The 19,012-nt window shown below is 32.7% G+C and overlaps 1 protein-coding gene across 2 annotated transcripts; it reads right to left on the bottom strand.

The window, feature by feature from the left end:
* Window positions 1-1,235: 1,235 nt before the first annotated feature.
* Window positions 1,236-18,030, bottom strand: LOC139525414 (polyadenylate-binding protein 2-B-like). 2 transcript variants are annotated; one of them, XM_071320736.1, is made up of 8 exons: window positions 17,890-18,030; window positions 10,018-10,173; window positions 9,249-9,369; window positions 7,388-7,449; window positions 6,244-6,350; window positions 5,422-5,509; window positions 4,074-4,201; window positions 1,236-2,334 (listed from the first exon to the last, which is right to left on the bottom strand). In XM_071320736.1, the coding sequence occupies exons 2-8, from the start codon at window positions 10,171-10,173 to the stop codon at window positions 2,298-2,300; spliced, it is 699 nt and encodes a 232-aa protein (XP_071176837.1). In that variant the 5' UTR covers window positions 17,890-18,030; the 3' UTR covers window positions 1,236-2,297. The 2 variants fall into 2 exon arrangements, 1 of the variants encoding a protein (XP_071176837.1); XR_011664891.1 differs by lacking the exon at window positions 1,236-2,334 and having other exon boundaries at window positions 4,074-4,450; window positions 4,830-5,509; window positions 17,890-18,022.
* Between the last annotated feature and the right edge of the window lie 982 nt (window positions 18,031-19,012).

The raw sequence follows: 19,012 nt of genomic DNA on the forward strand, positions 1-19,012 counted from the left end.
GTTAATATGGCATTACAGTCAAACTTTGTTGATACAAGATAATTTGCTAGCCAAGTAAATCTCCAGAAGAGTCAAACAAGTAAAACTCCAGAACGGTCGAACTTGTTTAGAAATCTCAAGTAACTAAAGTACAATCCAAGGAAAATGAACATTATATAGCATGATAAATAAACTCATCATAGATACCAGGATTACATTTTATATTTAGGCCAGACGCACATTTCGTCTACAAAAGACTCATCAGTGACTCTCGAATCCAAAAAAGTTTAAAAGGCCAAATAAAGTACGATGTTGAAGAGCATTGATGACCAAAATTCAAAGAGATGTTTGTGTGCATCGTAACTTGTTTGTACAGCAGTAAGAAACATTTTTTTTTATACTGTTTGTTAAACTAGCAACTTTGACAATTGATCATTTAACTTGTAATAACTATAGATCAAATTAAGACAATAGCAAATGAAGATAAATCATGAATTGATGAAAAGAGGGTAAAAAAAAAAGCCTAAACTCTCAAGGTAGCGGCTAATGAAGAAGTTGAATAATAAATCATCTACCATTGTCCAACATGTATTTCTTTGCATTTATACTGACTTATCCTTCAAAAATGTTCATCAAATGTCATTTTATCTTTTAATAAAAATGTTAAAAACGTGTTCCATGCAAATATACAATGAACATGTAGTTGTCAACCTTAACATTGTCTCTTATGGGAAAGTTGTCTGATTGTCAATCATAAATCTTATTTCTATATACCAGACTAGCAAAACAAGGCACAGATTTCAAACAGGAATACATGATAAAATTGAGAATGGAAATGGGGAATGTGTCAAAAAGACAACAACCCGACCAAATAAAAAACAACAGCAGAGGGTCACCAACAGGTCTTCAATGTAGCGAGAAATTCCCGCACCCGGAGGCGTCCTTCAGCTGGCCCCTTAACAAATATATACTAGTCCAGTGATAATGAAGTATTTTTGTAATTTTGGACTTGATTCAAACTTTGGATAAGTTTAATGATCATATCCTGTCTCTTTTATCTATATACCAACATAACAAACAGTTGGGAAGTTTTAGAGATTTCAAGGTGGTTGTTCACTTACACATACCATATGGAGTTTAGAAGGTTTGAAATTGTTTATAAAATACTGACTTCCATGAATTTGTAATGAAAAAGATTTTACACCACAGAAAACTAATATGGATAAGGCAATTATCTAGTAAGACAAAAAGAAATGTCACTTTTATATCTTTATTTCAAATACTTCTTTTACATTTTTTTCTTTCTTTTTTCCTCCCTTTTTTAAAAATCAATTTCTTTTATTCCTACTTTTTTTTTTAATTAAGATCACCAATGTTTTCCTTTCTTTTTTTTTTAATTTGTCCCACCCTAATTTTTTCTCCCTTTTTCTTTCACCATTTTCTCTGCTTTTCATTTATATCTCATTCTATTTTTATTCTTTTTTTAACTTTTTTTTTATTCTTTTCTATTTTCCTCTTTTACTTTTTTTTAACCCTCCCTCCTGGTTTTCTCCTAGTCTAAATCCTTTCCAAAAGCAAGGCATAACATTTCTAAAATTGGAAATTATTGCACATTAAAAACAATTACAAAGTGGATGCCTTGCTGTTGGAAAGCAACAAAACCAACAGATTTTGCATTGCTGGTCAGCTTTGATGGCGGCAAACCTGAAAAAAGAACCTGTCAATCAATGAATCAAGACAAGTTACACTTTTATATTTGACTAATCAAATTCAAACATGATATGTCAATCAATTGAAGAATGTCAGGTCCATGCCTACAAGGTTCTAAATTGAGTTCCCATATCAAATTGGTTCCAAAGTATTAGGGACTTCTCATTTGACAATTATTAACCAAAGTTAATTGAATTATTAACCAAAATTACTCGAAAAATAGAAATGTCTTAGGTTCAATTGTCTTTAATGTTTAATGTTTTTATAGACCCAGGAAAAGGTTTTTTTATGTTTTCTTTTTTGTTGTTGTTCATACTTTAAAATTATTATGGAATCTTTTTATAAAATTTTAAAAATATTTCTGTTTCTTAACCCATTTTCTTTTTTTTCTTTGCCAGGGATTTATAAATCTGTTTAATTTTAAAATTTAAAAGAGTAAAACTTTGCTTTTTCTTTTTAAAACAATTTGCCTTTTTCTAATGTTAAAGAGCTGTACAACAGTTTTTAATATGATAAAATGTTATTTATACGAAAAATGATAAATAAATTTGGCATCTTCTGGACTGGTAAAATGACCACAATTTTTGGTTGCCGTAAAATATGGTTCTTCAATATGGGGAGTAGTATGTTGCCCTTCTGAAGCGACTGAAAAGATAAAAACATAAAAGATTAATACACATAACACAAGTTCAAAATCCTTTATGAATCAAATTAAAATCATTTCGAAAATTCTAAACTACTCAATTTAAATTAATTTAGCAAATTTCAAATATTTCAAAGGTTCCATGAGTTTACAAATCAAAAAGTCAATGCCATGTACTTTTCCAATAGAAGTTTGTATATTTTTATAACAAAGATAAATAGATTCCTATTCAATTTTTGAACACACAGTGAAATCTTCATATGTTCAATAGATGAGATTGTAAACCAAGATCCGTTCTAAGTCTAATTTTTTATTCCCTTGTCTACTTTATTTATTCTAAAAACAAACAAGATTTCAAGAAAGCCGCCAAGTTTGTTTCTTTCTCACAATTATACCCTTTAAAGAGTACAAAATACCTGTTTGATTCAAATTGAAGGCATGTCATTGCATCTTTCAGTGTTAACACACCATCACTCATTGCTATACAATTACATGCCATGTCCCGCTAAGCATACATCCACTCATAAAAATATCAGATAACTAGAAGTAAAGTGTTTCTCAGAACAGGAAAGCACTTGCATGTAACAAATCATCATTTTCAAGTGGCAGAATATATACAATATGAAGTAATTCTGTCAAGTAGTACTTGAGAAAATGCTGACAAAATTTTTTAAGTTCTTTCAACCTACATGTATAGAAAAATTTAAAGTATGTGCAAAATGGAAGTAGTTGCCTGACAAATGGTAAGAGTGGTCACACATTTCATCAATGTCAAGCAGCTGAATAAATATATTTAATTTTACAAGAGAAAAGTGTGACATAAATATTTGTCAGAACAGACAGACAAGGTGAATACAAAATGTGGCAAAGATCTGTCTCAGTAAGAAGTTATGAAATGATAATCAAATCTGTCTTTTTTCTACACATTTTTAAAAACTTTGGTTTTCATTTTTTTTTCAAACTTTATTTTGACTTAACCAGTAAAGGGGATCAGCTTGTGCAAGTCAGAGTCAATGTTAAAAGTTCAAATTCCTTAAAAGTTAAGACTTCAATATACATACACATGAAGGGTTAGAACTGATCATGTTGATTCATTCAATAATATCATTTTTCTGAATTGCTTAAATACTTAAAAGATCCTCCCACAAATATACAATGGAATACAACAGAAGAGCCTGCAATTCGTTCAGCAAAATTTAAGGGGGGCTGGGCTTCCCTCTATAAATGATAAATGCATATTCTTTTAACAAGCTTCAGTCCAAACCGTGGTGATCTAGGACCCCCTTTTTTCTGGAAATGCTGAATCTCCAACTGAAATTTCCCGTGTTTGTTTTTAGTTCTTTGTGTAAATATTCTTACAAATTCTAAAATAAGGCAGGACTAGAGGTTACACTAATTAAAAGTAGTCTTCAGATTTCTGACGAGGTCATTTATAGGTAAAGAGAGATAACTCAAGTTAATTTGATTCTTTGATTTTAGCTCATTTCAAAAATCCAGATGAAATTGGAAAAATAAAATGCTGCAAATTACCTCCATAATAATAATTTTGCTTGTGCAGTTTATACATGTAGATAAGAAATGATATAAGGGGAAAATAAGATGCCATAATATTGGCTGCAAAATTATAATTTAAGAAAATAATTCGCTGTGAAATTAAGTTGGTTATGCAGTATAAATAATTCTTAAAAAAAAGAAAACTTGTACAAGAATGTCTAAATGTTGTTTGGGTGTGATATTGTACCTGAATCTGCCTCTTGGTCTTGGTTGATAATATCCCCCTGGTGATCCTCTATAACCACCTCCTCTACCACCTCGTGGTCGTCTGTTGGTTGAACTGATACCTGGTCTGTTGGTTCGTTTAGCTGTTACCTATAACAAATAAAGCACATAAACTTGTTCAATATACATATTTAGGTTACAGCCGATTGCATTAGAGCTGTAGATAAAGATAAAGGTAATATCTTTGGTTAGCTTGCTTGATAACTGAAATATAAATAAATTTGATTCTCATGAGAAACAAACAATTTTTTAACATTGATGGTGTATGTCTTTATGGATTCTAATTATAATATTATGTACATTTTAATTTCTACAATGAATTATCTATTATTAAGGAAGCTGGCTTGTCATGTTTTGGATTTTGTCAGATTTTCGGAATCCTCTGGTTTTATCCATTTGAATGCCTTGAAAAAATTTGCCCGGTGACCCCCATTTTTCTTTTTGAAATTCTTTAACATGTATAATGATAAGCCATCCGTAAAAGTCTTATAAAATTTTTATTACTTTTTAACAGTTTTTGAGAACTTTAACTAGTCAATGATAAAGCTATGAAAGGTCAAGAGAGAATATTTTCCCGCCAAAATTTCAATGGCTCATATCTCGAAAACAAGCACGGTGACCTATATATTTTTTTTGCTCTTTGGATTCCTTTATTAATTTCTTATCAAAATAAGCTAGTGTTTTGAAAAGTTAATTACTTTGAAACTGAGAAGCGAACTCCCTTAATTGACCTAACCTTAACATCATTCTTTTTTTAAATTTGTTTTCATGTTTATAGTCATAAGACATGGTATTAATTTCTTATTCCCTATTGAAGCATTTAATTGTATTTAACAATTACCTTCTCATTCTCTTGTTAATTCTTTAGTTGCTTTATGCAACAGATATTGTTATTTATCTCGCAAATAAGCAACTCTAAGAATCAAACTCGTGTTGTTTTTATTCCAAGTGTTATAAAAGGAATACAGGTTTTGAAATTTATACATGTATGCACAAAATTGCGAGCTTTCTGTCCAAAATATTTAGTTTTTCGTGTTGCAGTGATAAGAAATTAACCATACATTTATCAGTTATAAGATTTACATGTGCTCAGCAACAAACAGGACAGAATGTATGACGAACCTTACATATAATATATCTACCAGTTTTAAAGGCTCATAAAAATTATTAATTTTGTCCCGAGACAATGATTTGGTTATAATTTGTGACTATAACAAGATTGATAATGACTACCGTTCAGTACAGGGTATATTTTATCCACAACTTGCTCAACAAAATAATTAATAACTGTACATTTCACATTTACTTACTTTTATTTGTCTTCCTCTAAATAAAGAATCATCTAATGCTTGAGCTGTAGTTACTGAATCCTTGTCTGCAAATTCTACATAGGCAAACCTTCAAAATGCAAATAATAGTTCCAATAAAATTAATACCAAGCAAATACTCAATACAGAAATATTCAAAAACATGAACTAGGAAAACAGAGTCATTAAATCATCATAGCTAACCAAGTCATAAAATCATCTTAGTTAATAACTCTTCCGCTGACTTGTTATGATCATGGATATTTAACTTATAATAATTTTTTCTTAGAAAATTATTCAATTATTGAAACCAATTTACACTTAAGGGACAACATCAAAAGTTCAATGTAGGATAAAAAAACTTAATTCATATAATTTTTTCACTGACCCCCCTACAACCCCCCCCCCCCCTTTCCCCCCCCCTCCCCCCTAACTTAATTTGGAAAAAATTGATTGACCAATAAGGATATATATAAGATTGACCAAAAAGAATATATATAAAGTCAATGTCAAATAAACACAAAAGTTGCAGCAATTTTTACCCCTCCCCCCTCCCATCCTCAAACTATTTGAATTAAGTTTTTTATCCTTCATTGAATTTTTGAAATTGTCCCTCAGACAGATCATCTTAAAGCAGTGACAAGTTATACTCAATTGTTGACTAAACCAACTAAACATGCAAAAACAATGTATTACAAAATACATTGACTGCTCTGTTTGGACTGTATTGGTATGACTTAACATATCATATTCCGATTATTAAAGAAATATGTTCCATAGCATAAACTTAAATTAGTATCATGAATACATAAAGACAGTATTTACCCTTTAGGATGTCCTGTGAATTTATCACATAAAATAGTCACTCTGTTTACTGAACCACATCCATGGAAATGTTGTTCCATTTCTTCTGCAGTGGCACCATAATCTACCTGTAAATAAAGAGTTGAATAACTTTAAAAACATGTCTGTATACAACTATATAGTCGTAACTTCAAACATCTAAAATTTAAAGTTATATCTGAACACACATCTTTCGAATTAAATTTCTATTCACATCCACACTTAATAACAGACACTCTGCTAAGCTTATTCATTGTTATTGTATTTTGGATACCAAAAAAGATTGAGTTTACATTTTTCTTAATATCATGATTACTGTCAACCATTTATCTTTTACTAAAGATCTTGAAGTTACAACATAAACACATGACTCTAGTTGTCTTCCGCTTGATGTTCATGTAATTTTAAATATTTGATCAAACGATCTCGCCACATCTTGAAAATTGACACATCGTTAACTTTGTTATGTATTCTTGAGTTTTGAAAAGAAAAATATATACCAAGATGACGTACTGCTTGCAATATTCAATATTCAAGTTTTATGTTAAAATAAACTTTTTTTTAATACATTCAATACATGTAAAAACTAGAATGTGTCCCAAGTTTAGAATACCCCATCCACACTATCATTTTCTATGTTCAGTGGACTGTGAAAATGGGATAAAATCTCTAATTTGGCATTAAAATTAGAAAGATCATATTCTAGGATACATGTTAACTAAGTTCAAGTGGATTGGACTTCAACTTCATCAAAACTACCTCAACCAAAAACTTTAACCTGAAGCGGGACAGAAGTATGGACGAACAGACGGATGCACAGACCAGAAAACATAATGCCCATAAATGGGACATAAAAAAAATTTCGTAACTGTTTACTGAATTTGACTTTTAAATCTTAAAGCTCATATAGTTGTTCATATTTTAATACTCTTCCTTAACATTATCTTGTTGTTTCATAATATTATATGTTCTTTTTCCAAAATAACAAATATTTGTTTAAAATATTAATACATTATCCAGAAAGTTCAACACTTCAACTTTTTACTGTAATTCAAATTAATTGTAGTCCAGATAGAGACTAAATGAACTATATGTTTATTCGTCAGGTACTTTCTAAACAACTTACATTACCAACATATATAGACCTTGCATCTGCATCTAATTTTTCTTCTACTGTTGGGAAACCAGCTAAAAAATAGTAAATTAATATGTAGGCAAAGTTTACATTCAAGAACATATTCTTAAATTTGAAAACAAAAACGTATTTGATATAAAAGCTGACGTATCTGATCTTAAAATATTCAAGTCTTAACATGCTTCAAGGATCATTCTCCCCCGTGACTATGTTGGAAAGATTACAAAATAATTTTGGATGTGAATTTCTTCAGATTAAGATTCCGGTTGTGAAATTACAATGATATCAATGACAAGGATATGTACAAATGTATGTATTTACTGAATATTTGGTTGAGCAAAGAAACTAGACTGTGTTTGTCAAATTTTAGTTTAAAGATTGTCTATTTTTCCTGGATGGCGTCAAGTGTACATACATCAGACACGTTTATCAACGTTGATGTCAGAAATATATACATGTATGCTGTGTTAAAATGCATGAAACAGCATCATATTATTAATGTCACCTTACCATAGATATTCAGTTGAACCTGGAATCAAAATAGTATATTGTTGTTGAATATATGATGTTAAAATCTTTTGAAATCTTTCTATTTTTTTTATTTGCCTGTGAGAAAAGTAGGACTTATCACTTTTTAATGTTATGAACAGGGCTTCCAAAACGGTCATATATTCCTGACATTTGATTAATGTCCGGTAAAAGTCCGGCTGGGCAAAGCATGAAACGGTCATATACATTTTAGTTTTCCATGCTTTTTTGGTCATTTTAACATAAGTCACGATCTTTTTGACCCAACCTTTTGCCTTTAACATCTACACATTTCCGGTCATAAAAGTGACATGATGATTAATTACTATCAAAACAACCCCTACTTCAATACTTTCTAATTTTAATCAAGGCGAATTAGTTGTTGGACAGGTGATATCTACCTGTTCAGTTGACAGGTAAACTATGTTCAGTACCGGACATCGTATAAATTGATTGGTCTATTCACAATTATTTTCTTACATTTCAGCGGTTTGTAGCTCATTGATTTAGTCCAAAAGATTAAAATTATAAGAAATTAGTTTATCTACATGATTTGATAAAAAAAATTTAAAAGGTTTAAATGAAAAATCGTCAGAACTACGTCGAATGAACTAGAACACATGTGCGCATGTGCAAAGGTGGGAAATTTAATTATGCATCCTTTATTTCTTCAAAATGCTAAAATTATCATTGATACCTGTATCTTAACGTTCATTTCAAGCATTTTGTTGAAGAAATAACGTGGAAAGAGCTTCTTCACTCAGTCATGTTTTGCAAACGTACACAGATTTTACGTATCCGTTTACGGTCCATGTTTTACCATTGTCAAGTCAACATCCGGTTTTAGAAAAACGTGATTTTCAAAACGAAAATGAAGTTTTTGACATGTCATTTTGCACAAATAAAGAGTCTATGGCAGATATGAGCACGCTGATGTGCACACTTTGAATGATACACAGCCAATTTAACAGTTTACATCCAAACATCCAAAACAAAGTAAAGTTTAAAATCGTTTTTTAATCTAATGTCATTATCATTGGAATGGCCATCTGATTACCATAATTGCCTTAAAATTTTGTGACTTAGTCTTAAGGGATTAAAATCGGGATCAGATATAAAATGTCCGGCTGGCTCAAATGTTTTTTGGAAGCCCTGGTTATGAACCTACAATGTACAAGATGTTTATAAACATGTATCTATTTCCAAAGGACATCTAATTGACTGAACTGAAAATTTTAGACTGACAAATAATTACTCGACTATAACGATATTGGTAGTATAAATCATAATAATACATATAGAAGTGATAATATTATAACTGTACCTGGCTGTGCTAACGTAGGTGAGGTCATCTGCATTTCTTCATCTACAGATTTTTGCATTTGTTTTAACTTTTCTGCCTCCTCTTCCATTTCTTTAACTCTAGCTTTAATGGCTTCTAATTCCTTAAAAGAAACAATTTCACATTTTGGTGACGGATACATAATTCATAATTTCAATTATAGAGTACTAGTGTGATAACATTTTGTGGGGGAATTCTATACATGTACATTTGTACCACTGTTCACTTCATATGTTTCAAGCTTTTTATGACGATACCACTTTACCAATCAGAATAAAAAAAATTTGCAGTGTTTTTTAAGAAATGATTTCACTTTGTAGTCACATATTATTTGTGAAACATCTAATTATGTTTTAAAAGGGTAAATTTTTATGTATGATTGTGTACATTAACATAAATGACCTTCTAACTGGACACTGGACAAATCCATATAATATTTCATCAATGAATTTAAAGGTATAGTGAAAATGGAACCACCAATATATTTTTAGCTTAACCGTGATATTGTTAAAGAATAGAATTTTCCATGTACAGTACAACATGCGACTTACTCTTAATAATGGTCAACATCCAATAGTGGCCATTTATTTGGGGTCATCAAACCTGGGATTTCCCTTTATCCTTGACTAGTTTTGTGTATTAACTAATCAACAGGGGGTATAATGATGGACATAAGGGCCATTATGGTGAACATCGTTTTAATGGCCACCATTAATAAGATAATGTCACAGGTAGTACTGTAGACACTTACTGGATCCTCCACCGCACTTTCTTCCTGTGTTGTTGTAGCATCTCCATCCCCTCCTTCAAACTGGTTCTCACCATCTAAATCTGTCAGACCTACTTCTTCCTGGTCTCCTTGTAAGTTTAACAAAGCATCTTCTCCATTCTCTGGTGTATCAGCCATCTGAAACAAAGGAGAACATGTTTAAAGACTTGCTACATGTACATGTTCATTCAAATTCAACTTTTTAAAAATGTTAACATCTTTACATATTTTCTGCTAACAACAAACAGTTTGCCATTTTATTGACACCTCCAGAGGACAACACATCTTCTATGTTCTCTTGCATACACTTACATGCAATCTAATACAAGTTTAAAAAAAAAAGAGGAAGACATAACAGAAAAGCAGATTTAAAACAGCCATTAATTTAGATTTTTCATTGTATCTAAATTTAACAGTACATGTTTGTGTGCCCAATGGAGTATAAATGGTAAAGTTGCTAATATACAATGTACATGTAGGTCTGCATTTATATACATTTGTACTGTACACATGTACATATACATTGAACCAAGAACCTGGGAAAAAAAACCTTCAAACTTCATTTGTTTTGTTTTTATTTTCTTGCTCTTTTCATTTGCTTTTGTACAAAAAAGTTCCAGGGTTCTGTAACAAGGAATTTTTTTTTTCGAAGGAAGCTTGCTATTAATACAATAATAATAATAAATACTTTATTTAAAGAGGGTAAAATCAGTTAGTACAATACTAATGTCCCCATAAACATGATAAAAATGGTGCAAAATCCTGCATTCTGGGGGTCTCTTGGACCCTTATTCAGACAGTCAGAGATATAACTCTATAGGGTTATTACAGAAAATAACTTGCATGTGTTATTACAGATACTTTTCCTTAAATTTTTTAAATCTGCAATAACATATGTTTGTTATTTGTAAAATTATTTAATCTATAGTGGACTCGAGGGAACTCTTAAGACTTTGCGCAGAAACTAAATGCATAGCCTTGATAATTAATTTTCAAATTGAATTAATACATTTTTGATTAACCATGGTTAATTATATATAATCAATGAGACAAGGCTAGTAATGAATTAACTTAGCTGTGATAACAAGGCTTAGTTATTAAAGGATTGTAACTTATTATAAAAGACACTTGGGAATTACTGAGAAACTTGCACAGAACCTCATTACATGCTCTCGTCATTACTAGTACTTCTTACAATAAATTTAAATACATTGTAATTAAGCATGATTTATGTCTGAGCAAATGCTTTGAGGTGATACAGAGAAGCTGTGATAACACCCTTTAGTTATTACAGGCATATTTTTTTCTGTAATAACATATAGGTGTACTATTCAAAATTGGAATACTATGAACTGTTACATCTTTTAATAGTTAAGTATACATATAAAAGACAATAGTAATATCAATAGAACTTGTATACATTTTAACTAAACTTATGATGTATATTGTCCCTTTGAAACATGTAACATACATATGTTATCACAGCTCTTTGATTTTTTAGTCCACAATAACAAATTTAAATGTATGTTATTTTCCTGTAATAACTCTATAGAGTTATATCCCTGACTGTCAGACCACTGAAAACATCATTTAACATCATTTTTTAATGAAGATAACTAGAGGCTCTAAAGAGCCTGTGTCGCTCACCTTGGTATATGTGAATATTAAACAAAGGAAGCAGATGGATTCATGACAAAATTGTGTTTAGGTGATGGTGATGTGTTTGTACATCTTACTTTACTGAACATTCTTGCTCCTTACAATTATCTCTATCTATAATGATCTTGGCCCAGTAGTTTCAGTGGAAAATGTTAGTAAAAATTTACAAATTTTATGAAAATTGTTAAAAATTGACTATAAAGGACAATAACTCCTTAGGGGGTCAACTGACCATTTTTGTCATGTTTGACTTATCTTTAGGTCTTACTTTGCTGTACATTATTGCTGTTTACAGTTTATCTCTATCTATAATAATATTCAAGATAATAACAAAAAACGTCAAAATTTTCTTAAAATTACCAATTATGGGGCAGCAACCCAACAACCGGTTGTCGGATCCATCTGAAAATTTCAGGGCAGATAGATCTTGACATGATAAACAATTTCACTCCGTCAGATTTGCTCTAAATGCTTTGATTTTTGAGTTATAAGCCAAAAACTGCATTTTACCCCTATGTCCTATATTTAGCCATGGCAGCCATCTTGGTTGGATGGCCGGGTCACCGGACACATTTTTTAAACTACATACCCCAAAGATGATTGTGGCCAAGTTTGGATTAATTTAGCCCAGTAGTTTCAGAGGAGAAGATTTTTGTAAAAGATCACTAAGATTTACGAAAAATGGTTAAAAATTGACTATAAAGGGCAATAACTCCTTAAGGGGTCAACTGACCATTTCGGTCATGTTGACTTATTTGTAAATCTAACTTTGCTGAACATTATTGCTGTTTACAGTTTATCTCTATCTATAATAATATTCAAGATAATAACCAAAAACAGCAAAATTTCCATAAAATTACCAATTCAGGGGCAGCAACCCATCAACGGGTTGTCCGATTCATCTGAAAATTTCTGGGCAGATAGATCTTGACCTGATAAACAATTTTACCCCATGTCAGATTTGCTCTAAATGCTTTGATTTTTGAGTTATAAGCCAAAAACTGCATTTTACCCCTATGTCCTATATTTAGCCGTGGCAGCCATCTTGGTTGGATGGCCGGGTCACCGGACACATTTTTTGAACTACATACCCCAAAGATGATTGTGGCCAAGTTTGGATTAATTTAGCCCAGTAGTTTCAGAGGAGAAGATTTTTGTAAAAGATTACTAAGATTTACGAAAAATGGTTAAAAATTGACTATAAAGGGCAATAACTCCTTAAGGGGTCAACTGACCATTTCGGTCATGTTGACTTATTTGTAAATCTTACTTTGCTGAACATTATTGCTGTTTACAGTTTATCTCTATCTATAATAATATTCAAGATAATAACCAAAAACAGCAAAATTTCCATAAAATTACCAATTCAGGGGCAGCAACCCATCAATGGGTTGTCCGATTCATCTGAAAATTTCTGGGCAGATAGATCTTGACCTGATAAACAATTTTACCCCACGTCAGATTTGCTCTAAATGCTTTGGTTTTTGAGTTATAAGCCAAAAACTGCATTTTACCCCTATGTTCTATTTTTAGCCATGGCGGCCATCTTGGTTGGTTGGCGGGGTCACCGGACACATTTTTTAAACTAGATACCCCAATGATGATTGTGGCCAAGTTTGATTAAATTTGGCTTAGTAGTTTCAGAGGAGAAGATTTTTGTAAAAGTTAACGACGACGGACGCAGGACGACGACGGACGACGGACGCAGGACGACGGACGCCGGACGCAAAGTGATGGGAAAAGCTCACTTGGCCCTTCGGGCCAGGTGAGCTAATAAAAATGATTACAAATGTAACTATTCAACTAGTCCCACTAAAATACTACAAGTCAAATTGTTCACTGTCAACTCATAACATTTTTACCACTGCCAAGTAAGACCTACTGATGGAAAACTGCACAGGTTCTCCTGTCCCCCTAAGGCCTAAATCAGTATCCAATTTGGAGACAGAAAAAAATGTCTGACACCACTTAGGAGAAGTAATTGTAAATGTTGTATCAATGTTAAATTTTATACAAAATGTACAATGTAGTTTAAATGTTTCAAATTCTCAAGGCAGTATATGATCTCTTTCAGAATTAATTTGTCTATCAGCTCACTACTGGTGACTTTTGGTTTTTTTACATGTCTGCTTTACAAGTACAGTAACTGTTTATATTACCCATAGAATCTTTTATGTCTCTACTACTAAAATAACAAAATCCCATTTGTTACCTAGCATAACGTTGTAACGCCATATCAAAGAATTCAACTTTTGAAATAAAGTAGAATAATCGTGATTAAAAATTACACCATTCCAGGCCCCTCTGATTTTTAAATTAATTTTGAATATACATATTTTCGAGCATCCTGGCACTTTAAATTTCTATGAGGTGAGATTCTCGGGGTTTTACCTCAAACTATGGGAAAAATTAATACAATTTTTAATTCCAATTTAAAACCAAACGGTAAAAGATATCACAAAGATTTTTAAAACACATGTCTAATATGATAAGGAGATTTGAAACTAGAGGCTCTCAAGAGCCTGTATCGCTCACCTGATTCTACTTGGGTTTTTGAAATCATATGAAAAAATATAAAATTTGGCTAAAAGTGACAACACAACCTCATTGATAAGGAAAGGAACATGTTTAATTTCATTCAAAAGTCCCCCACTGGCGGCCATCTTGGATGGCGGATCGGCTACAAAGTAACAACACTTGGTCAGCACCTCATAAGGAACATTCATGCCATGTTTGGTTTTATTCCATTCAGTGGTTCTCTAAAAGAAGTCATTTGTATGCATTTCCCATAGGGTCCTATGTTAAACTAAGTCCCCTGCTGGCGGCCATCTTGGATGATGGATCTGCTACAAAGTAACAACACTTGGTCAGCACCTCATAAGGAACATTCATGCAATGTTTAGTTTTATTCCATTCAGTGGTTCTCTAAAAGAAGTCATTTGTATGCATTTCCAATAGGGTCCTATGTTAAACTAAGTCCCTGCTGGCAGCCATCTTGGATAATGGATCAGCTACAAAGTAACAACACTTGGTCAGCACCACATTAGGAACATTCATGCCATGTTTGATTTCATTCCATTCAGTGGTTCTCTAAAAGAAGTCATTTGTATGCATTTCCCATAGGGTCCTATGTTAAACTAAGTCCCATGCTGGCGGCCATCTTGGATGATGGATGGGCTACAAAGTAACAACACATGGTCAGCACGGCATAAGGAACATTCATGCAATGTTTGGTTTCATTCCATTCAGTTGTTCTCTAAAAGAAGTCATTTGTATGCATTTCCCATAGGGTCCTATGTTAAACTAAGTCCCCCGCTGGCGTCCATCTTGGATAATGGATCGGCTACAAAGTAACAACACTTGGTCAGCACCACATTAGGAACATTCATGCCATGTTTGATTTCATTCCATTCAGTGGTTCTCTAAAAGAAGTCATTTGTATGCATTTCCCATAGGGTCCTATGTTAAACTAAGTCCCCCGCTGGCGGCCATCTTGGATGATGGATTGGCTACAAAGTAACAACACTTGGTCAGCACTCCATAAGGAACATTCATGCTATGTTTGGTTTCATTCCATTTAGTGGTTCTCAAGAAGAAGTCATTTGTATGCATTTCCCATAGGGTCCTATATTAAACTAAGTCCCCCGCTGGCGGCCATCTTGGATGATGGATCGGCTACAAAGTAACAACAATTGGTCAGCACTCCATAAGGAACATTCATGCTATGTTTGGTTTTATTCCATTTACTGGTTCTCTAGAAGAAGTCATTTGTATGCATTTCCCATAGGGTCCTATGTTAAACTAAGTCCCCCGCTGGCGGCCATCTTGGATGATGGATCGGCTACAAAGTAACAACACTTGGTCAGCACCCCATAAGGAACATTCATGCTATGTTTGGTTTTATTCCATTCAGTGGTTCTCTAAAAGAAGTCATTTGTATGCATTTCCCATAGGGTCCTATGTTAAACTAAGTCCCCGGCTAGCAGCCATCTTGGATGATGGATCGGCAACAAAGTAACAACACTTGGTCAGCACCTCATAAGGAACATTCATGCCATGTTTGGTTTCATTCCATTCCGTGGTTCTCTAGAGGAAGTCATTTGTATGCATTTCCCATAGGGTCCTATGTTAAACTAAGTCCCCCGCTGGCGGCCATCTTGGATGATGGATCGGCAACAAAGTAACAACACTTGGTCAGCACCTCATAAGGAACATTCATGCCATGTTTGGTTTCATTCAATTCAGTGGTTCTCTAAAAGAAGTCATTTGTATGCATTTCCCATAGGGTCCTATGTTAAACTAAGTCCCCTGCTGGCGGCCATCTTGGATGATGGATCTGCTACAAAGTAACAACACTTGGTCAGTACCTCAAAAGGAACATTCATGCCATGTTTGGTTTCATTCCATTCAGTGGTTCTCTAAAAGAAGTCATTTGTATGCATTTCCCATAGGGTCCTATGTTAAACTAAGTCCCCCCCTGGCGGCCATCTTGGATGATGGATCGGCTACAAAGTAACAACACTTGGTCAGCACCTCATAAGGAACATTCATGCCATGTTTGGTTCCATTCCATTCAGTGGTTCTCTAGAAGAAGTTCAAAATGTAAATTGTTAACGACGACGACGACGGACGACGGACGACGACGACGGACGACGGACGCCAAGTGGTGAGAAAAGCTCACTTGGCCCTTCGGGCCAGGTGAGCTAAAAACGATCTCAAATTAAATTGTAATGCTTCAACAAAACACATAAATTGTGTTTTAAGTTTGTGTACCTATATAAGGTAAAACCCGAGGATTTGCCACCGCTAACCGCTTCAACTTCAATATTCAAATAGATAAACACAATCTAATTATCTGATTGGTCAATCTGCAGATGTGATGCAAGCATGAAATTATGTAGTCCAAATAATTATGACGTCTTGAAAGGCTATTATAATTTTTTTCTTTGACGCCTTACATCGACGTCATAACGCCAAACTCATATATTCAGTTGGACTTTGAGAAGGAATTTACTGCTTTATTAAAACGTTTAGCTGATTTCTCCTAAAGATGCTTCATTTTAGGTGTATAAAATATATTTTTTAACCAAACTCGGTACATTTTCACCGACCTGAATTTCCGGATAATGTAAAACAATGGTTCCGGAAATTCGGGTTTTACCAAGTTTGGTGTGAAAATTATTTTATAATCTTCTTAAAGGAAATCAGACAAACGTTTTAAAAAATGCAGTCGACATGTTCCCGCCTCGGATGGAATTGTTCCTTATATTATTATTTCTGTAGGGATTAATTGGAAATATTTTGCACAAACAAACGCATAAAAGGTAAGAATTTTTGTTTATGCATTTTGTTTTAGCCTTCAATGAAAATTTGATGGCTAAATTGGGTCTCAAAGTTGAGAGCAAAATATGCTCTCAAAGTCCAACCGAAAATGGCGGCTTCAGCATTATGACGTCGATGTAAGGCGTCAAAGAAAAAAATTATAATAGCCTTTCAAGACGTCATAATTATTTGGACTAGAAATTATGTAGAACCAAGATCCGGGTCCAATCTGTTATCAATAATAACATATGAACAATAGTCAATAGTACATGTACATGTCACATGCACAAATTTAATGTACTAGGTTCCTATTGTAGTTTGTTTCTGTGCAGTAAATCATAATATACAAGGTTCCAATTTTGATTTTATGATGAAACCGCAGGCACTTGTTTTGTCTGACCCATGTGCACTATTAAAACAAGCCCAAGTGATGGGAGGGTCAATTATCTATATGTTTTATATACTAGTCAACCTTCCCATGGATAGAAACAACAAGTGCCCATGGATGGAGTTGTCAGGTTGCACATGTGTTATTGTGGGGTGTATATTGTTTGACATGTATGACAGATATGCTTTCTGGAATCAATTTTCTAGGTAAAAGGATAAAAGCATTTGACAACACAGGATGCAATTTAATTTGGGAACTGTGGCATTATTGAATGTGTTTATTTGTTACACTTTAATTACTGACATAAAGACCTCAATCTCTTGTTCTTAAACTGTTTTGGTCAAATTATAAAACGTTATAGGGAAGCGACAAGCATTCATAGTGAATAATGCTTCACCGGAAATATCATTCATTCACATAAACCGAACATATAAAATGCATTTATAGTTAAAAAAATCATCAGATAAACTATAACTCTTTTTCACCTTAGTATTGTATTTTCTTAAAAGTATGTTTTTAATCCCAGATGGTACTGGATTATTTAGAGTAGATATTTTTTGGCTCTTTGTTGATTTTTGCAGATGGACTAATCGTATCTTCAACAAAGGAGATTTTGTATCACTCAATACCAGTTGCGATATTAAAATATAGTATGAACTAAAACGTACCGTACAACTAAAAAAAACCAACAGACAAATACATCTTTCACGGTCCGTGTAACACTTATCAATTTAAAGTTTTAAAAAGTTTTAAAATTTTGGATTTTTGGAATTTTTATCAAAGTTTTAAAATATCAAAATTTCAAATTGTGTAAAAGTTTTGAAATTTTGAAATTTTGACCAAATAATTAAAATATCAAAATTCTAAACACCGTTTTTAAATTTGATAGTTTAGAAATTTGATCAAACTTTTAAAATACTAAACCTAACGTGCCATATTGATTATTTCACTTTTTGAATGTTTGATTTTTTAAATTTTTGATTAAAATATCAAAAATAGAAAAGGGGCGAAAAGAGGGGTACCTGTAACTTGACTGCGAAACGGAATAAAAGCGAAACGAAATGAAACAGAAAACATGCTGACACATAAAAGTTAATGTATAAAATAAAAACACAGGCACGGACAGTTCTAAGCGGTGAAAAATAGGATGACAAAATAAATATTTCTCAAAAGAAGAGAATTCATTTTAAAGCAAGACACACGGCTCTGATAATGACCATTTTACTTGATGGTGCACCCATATTTTAGGAGTACCAGTAAAAACTGACCAACTCGCAGTATGTCAAATAGTATGGTTAGGTTGAGTATGTATATATATATATTACACGTTGCATTATCTCATTTGATTTCATTTTTTTCTGTTTTGCTCTACGATTTTTTACTTTCTGCAATCATGTCGGCAGATGAATATATCTTTAACTAGTTCTGTTCTTTATTAATTGTTGGCCTTAGATATTCAGCTTTGAGCGTTCCTGATCCAGAAAAGCGCTTCGGTCGTAACTTGTAATGTTTTGTTTTCTTTTTTTTATCGTTTGCATGACGATCGTATATTGCCTTGTATCAATGATTTCAGTTCTAAGTATTGGTACGGTAGGAAATCTGAATTCG

The sequence above is a fragment of the Mytilus edulis genome, chromosome 5 (assembly GCF_963676685.1).
Source record: "Mytilus edulis chromosome 5, xbMytEdul2.2, whole genome shotgun sequence".
NCBI classification, from domain to species: domain Eukaryota; kingdom Metazoa; phylum Mollusca; class Bivalvia; order Mytilida; family Mytilidae; genus Mytilus; species Mytilus edulis.

Coding starts and splice junctions, on each gene's coding strand:
- LOC139525414 (XM_071320736.1), bottom strand. CDS start 10,173: ATGGCTGATACACCAGAGAATGGAGAAGATGCTTTGTTAAACTTACAA. Junction 6,351..7,387: donor GGTCTATATATGTTGGTAAT/GTAAGTTGTTTA, acceptor CTTTATTTACAG/GTAGATTATGGTGCCACTGC. Junction 2,335..4,073: donor AGACCAAGAGGCAGATTCAG/GTACAATATCAC, acceptor TTATCTTTTCAG/TCGCTTCAGAAGGGCAACAT.